The sequence below is a fragment of the Macrobrachium nipponense genome, chromosome 4 (assembly GCF_015104395.2).
Source record: "Macrobrachium nipponense isolate FS-2020 chromosome 4, ASM1510439v2, whole genome shotgun sequence".
Lineage (NCBI taxonomy): Eukaryota > Metazoa > Arthropoda > Malacostraca > Decapoda > Palaemonidae > Macrobrachium > Macrobrachium nipponense.
Window position 1 is genome coordinate 87,937,925 of NC_061100.1, and position 5,517 is coordinate 87,943,441.

Genomic DNA, 5,517 nt, shown 5'->3' on the forward strand with positions numbered 1-5,517 from the left:
TTATTTCTTGTGGCATTTCCTTCCGTATTTGGCGCCCAAGCTTTCATTTTTGTAGACATGATTAATTTTTAAAAAAATCCTAGTGTCTACAAAAATGTATTTTTCACTTTTTAGTGCACTTCAACAAAAGCGTGTTTTCAAATATTTATTTCATTTTATACTTTTTAGTTTTGACAGAAAATGTAAACGATTTGTTACTGTAACCAACGAAATTGATATCTTGTCGAGCCCAAGATGGTATGATAAAATCGTAGAGTTAATAAATCATTCTACCGATTCAAAAAAAAAGATTCATACAAATCCTGGGATCCGGGGAGAGGTCACTGTAGGGTCACCAGAGGTCACTGCTGACCTACTGATCATGTATAGTAATAGTGTCACTGGGATTGAGTAACTTTGCACAATTTCCACCCCATCGGACGAAGGGATCAGGTCGAACATTGAGTTACAAGATTGGACCCAGACTAACCAACAAATAAAGAAGGAAACTAAATAAAAGCGTCTAAAAAAATGAGTCAGTCTGATCGCTGTCAATTTCAGAAGATTTTTTTGCATGAAAACTGGACGCTTCTTATCTTCATGAAAAGACTGATTCCAAGATTGCCCCGGTAGGGGGGTAGTGTCGTCAATGAACCTCATGCGGTGCAATGTAGGCATTGCTTAAAGTTCTTTGCAGCGTCCCTACGACCCCTAGCTGCAACTACTTTCATTCCTTTTGCTATACCTCCTTTCATATTATCTTTCTTCCATCTTACTTTCCACCCTTTCCTAACAATTGCTTCGTAGTGCAACTGCGAGGCTTTCCTCCTGTTACACCTTTCAAATCTTTTCACTGCCAATTTCCTTTTCAGCGCTGAATGGCCTTAGTTGCCCCAGTGCTTGGCATTATGTCTAAAATCTATAAAATCAAATCAAATCAGACTCCAAGATTGCTCTTGCATTTTGCTGCTCTGTCGATCAGGGAGATTGGATGTCGCTCAAGTCTGGTCGACCTTGGTTGGAGAACAAACATTGGGCGCCAGACGCTTGGGTAGAGTCACTAAAACTTTTGACAGACGGGCTATATACATATGTATGACATCCCGTAATGGGCCACAGTGAAGCTGCACGCGTTAAAGTGGATAATAATTTCCTCTTGTGTAATCCTAGACAAATATTTTCTCCCCTCTGAGGTCAATGAAACATTTAGGTAAATCGTAGTCTTCATCTTGAAAACCAAGAAAAGGCAAAAGCATCAGAAAGCAGAAGTTTTTGACGGAAGAGGTTGAGGCCACAAGTAAATGAAAATATTCAGGCTAAAGTCTTGTCTTATACTTACTGCATTATGTCTTTTGGTTTGGATCTTCATCATTGCCTACGACGCAAAAGGCCTTTCTGACAGTCTGCTACGCAAGTCTTTCCTCTTTTTCGTCGCTTTCACCTCCACAAATCTCCAGCCTCTTGTCTCAAAGTAATCATCCAACTAGGGTTCGGTTGCAATTTTAAAAAAGAAATTCCTGGTACAACGTGAGGATTATTCTATTTAGCTTGTTATTGGAAATCTTACGAAGAACACTTTAGCAGACTATACAAGAATGGTACATAAGTACGAGTGAAACTGTACGCTAATTTTGGATTATGGGAAAAATTGAAATCCACCCCCGCCCCATGTATTGCTATATTACTCTCAACTGACAACCCCCCCCCACCCCCCCCCCTTTTTTTTTAAGTAAGGGACATTCCTTGCCTTAGAAATTTTCCTTTAAGTTAACGACCTTTTTGGCTTGTTCATCGGGAGTTATAGAGACGTTAAAGAATGTTCCATTTACGTTTAAGAAAAAACATGGCATGTCAAACCACCTACAGAACAAATGTTCCAGAAATATTATCGTTAGAAGACACCTCATTTTTCTACTGTCTCACTGACACAGGATGACACAAACGATGCAGACTTCCTCACAAACCGCTGTTTTAGGTCAACTTTTCATGAATTTAGAGAAAACGATGGACTGCGCTCGAACTCTTTATTTGCATAAATATTGTTAACTTCAATGAATATTCTTCGTTATAATTCATTACGGTTCTTCTGTCAAAACAACGATTGAGAACTTTTAGTTATTTACTGTTTTTCATTTGCTAAGTCTGTAGTTCGCAGTAATTCTTGAAAGTGTAGTCTTTTCTTTCTGTAAAAGAAAACAACTGCGATGACTTTGCCTGCCCCTCCGCACTTTTTCTCTCCCCCTCAGATCTTAAAACTACTGAGGCCAGAGGGCTGCAAATTGGTATGTTGATGATACACCTTCCAACCATCAAACGTACGAAATTGCAGCCCTCTAGCCTCAGTAGTTTTTTTTTATTTTATTTCAGGTTGAATTTAGCCATCATCGTGCGTCTGGCAACGATATAGGACAGCCCACCACCAGGCCATGGTTAAGGTTTCATAGGCTGCGGCTCATACAGTTTTATACCGAGACCAACGAAAGATTGATCTATTTGCTGTAGCCTTGGTTATACGCCGTACAGCAAAGTCGATTGTGCCGAAGAAACTTCAGCACAATGTTTACTTGTTTTTGTACCATTCTTGTTGAGGCGTCTATTCTTCTTGCGAAGAGCGTCAAGCCATTACTCAATAGAATTCCAGGTCATGATCAGAAACAGATTTTTCACATTTTTATTTATGTACAGTAAAGATATATAAGCATAAAAGTACATATTCCATATTATATTTAACATCTATACACCTTGATCCGTAGGCACTTTGAAGGCGAAAGAAGAAACGATGAACAACAGAAGATAATTGCCTTTTTGTGAATTAAATAATAGATTATATCAGGATAAAAGCAGTGAGTTAGGTATTGAAGGAATATAGTACAGTATTACTATAAGAACGATTGGGAGAATGAAAAGGCACTGTCTTTATATTTATTTATAATGTACGAAGGCTCGTGTTGCAAAGGACATGTACGATGTACGTAGTTGTCATTCTTTGTAACTTAGTCGGTCTCTCTCTCTCTCTCTCTCTCTCTCTCTCTCTCTCTCTCTCTCTTAATATGATGAAAAATCTCACAACTTGAGATTAGACCCAATTCAGAGTTCTGTTTCACAAAATATCTATCTCTCTATCTATCTATATCTATCTATCTGTCTGTCTATCTATCTATCTCTCTATGTTTATCTTTATAATTGTTTGTGTGTCTGCGTCTTTGTTTGTGCATCTACGTCTATCAGTCTGTGATATATACGTAACTCTTCGATTTGTTGTTGTTTATGAGATTATATTAAGTCCTCAGTGCAACGATAGACACACTTTCAACATCAGAAAGTGGATTCTTATATAAATATACAAAATATTATGTACATCAACTCTATCGCATGTAAATAAATCTAAGGCAACAGGTGCGAACGCGGTTGAGCGGGATTACACTCGTCATGAAGAAAGCTCTGGAGGGAGTGAAGCGGTGCAAATGAGAGGCTTTACTGCTGCTCGCCCTCTCAACACTTCTGGCTTTTGGCTCCGGCATCCATGATGTGCGTCAGAAGTCGACTTCCTTTTGCGTGTTTGTAGGCGATTCTTTCTCCCGTTTGTAGGTGATTCTCCCACTTCTTTGTTGGGGTTTCTCTCACCCGTTTGTAGGGAATTCTCCCAATTGTTTGTATGGGATTATCTCACCTGTTTTTAGGCGATTCTCTCACCTGTTTCCAGGGGATTCTCTCACTTGTTTGTAGAGGATTCTTTCACCTGTTTGTAGGGGATTTTCTTACCTGTTTGCAGGGGATTCTTTCACCTGTTTGTAGAGGATTCTCCCACTTGTTTATAGGAGATTCTTTCACCTGTTTATGGAAGATTCTTTCACCTGTTTATCGGGGACTCTTTCACCATTCTCTCACCTGTTTATATGGGATTCTGTCACTTGTTTGTAAGCAGTTCTCTCGCTTGTTTGTAGGCGAATCTCTCACGTGTTTGTGGAAATTTTCTCACCTGTATCCCTCATGCGTTCATCTTTCCATGCAGATACTTCTCTTGTGTGTGTCAGAAAGCCACCGTCTTAAACATTTGTGCGCGTCGTCAATTATTCCGCATTTTGTATCACAAGTCCTGGACAGTGTCGTCCATATCGTCCTTTATTTGTCATATTCTATCTCAGATTTATCAGAAGTCCTTTTCTTAAACGAGTAATAGGCCATTTCCTCGCGTTTACAAAAGTCATCTTCTTTGTACGTGTAGACTGTCTCACGTTTATCGGATGTTCAGTAGGATACACATGTCATAGACAATATTCTGCCGTATTTGTATGCCCAACATTTTGTACATTCGTAATTTACACGTCGTGAGCGATCCTATCATTTTCTCAGAAGTCCACCGTCTTGTACATGTCACAGACAATTCTCTCGATCGGGATCGAGCCGATGGTGCGACGGAAGAACAGCTCCACAATGGCTGGGGTCCCGACGGCCCTCAGCGATGGCAGCAGTAGGAGCAATTTACCAAACCTTTAGGAAGAAAGAATAATATTTGTTGCAATTGAGAAGTATTAGCAATGCAGAAATATATAGATAATTTGTGCATATATTATATATATGTTATATATATTTGTGCGTGTGTGTATGTATGCATATATATATATATATATATATATATATATATATATATATATATATATATATATATGCTTATATGTCACTAAATAGCGTGTGACAATATATTTAGCCAAGGCCACAGGAAAAATAAAAGAAGGAGTACCGAGCGCTTTCATGTTATTTCAACACATTTTCGAGGTACAATCGAAAATGTGTTGAAATAACACAAAAGCGCTCGTTACTCCTTCTTTTATTTTTCCTGTGGCCTTGGCTATATATATATATATATATATATATATATATATATATATATAATATATATATATATATATATATATATATTTAAAAATTTTCAAGAAATCAAGAAACTGACGAATCATGATGTGGCCGTTGTATTCCCATAGATTTGGTCGGTAGTTTCAAGTTTATATATATATATATATATATATATATATATATATATATATATATATATATATATATATCTCAAAAGTTAAAACTATCGACCAAACCTATGAGAATACAACAGCCAGATCATGATTGGTCAGTTTCTTGATTTCTTAATATTTTTTTAAAACTAAATCCACTGATATCTCAGAAAATCCGATTAGTAAATCAAATGAAGAATGTCTCCTTTTGCAGGGCGAGCCTCGAACCTGACAAGGGGATGAGAAGCTTCCAGTGGTTAGCCACTCTGTCCCAACACTGAAAGTTGATGGTTGAGTTCAGAGCGCATTTCTTCCCTTCCTCTGAAGTGCTGACTGCAGTTCATCCCAGACTTGGGTTCGAGGCATTATATATATATATATATATATATATATATATATATATATATATATATATATATATATATATATACAAAGAAATATAAAATGTAAATTTTGAGTGTACACTAAAACTAGGTCACAGATGGTATTGCGATTCATGACGTTTAAAATTGGCAGAGATGTGACATAGACG

General features: G+C 37.5%; 1 protein-coding gene across 1 annotated transcript in view; it reads right to left on the reverse strand.

Annotated features, from left to right (window-relative positions):
- Positions 1-2,737: 2,737 nt before the first annotated feature.
- LOC135211664 (nuclear receptor subfamily 2 group E member 1-like) overlaps positions 2,738-5,517 on the reverse strand; it is a 22,469-nt gene continuing 19,689 nt past the window's right edge. Inside the window, exon 8 of the mRNA XM_064244931.1 lies at positions 2,738-4,470. Coding sequence (XP_064101001.1) covers positions 4,329-4,470 — 142 coding nt within the window. The 3' untranslated portion in view covers positions 2,738-4,328. The remainder of the gene's footprint in view (positions 4,471-5,517) is intronic.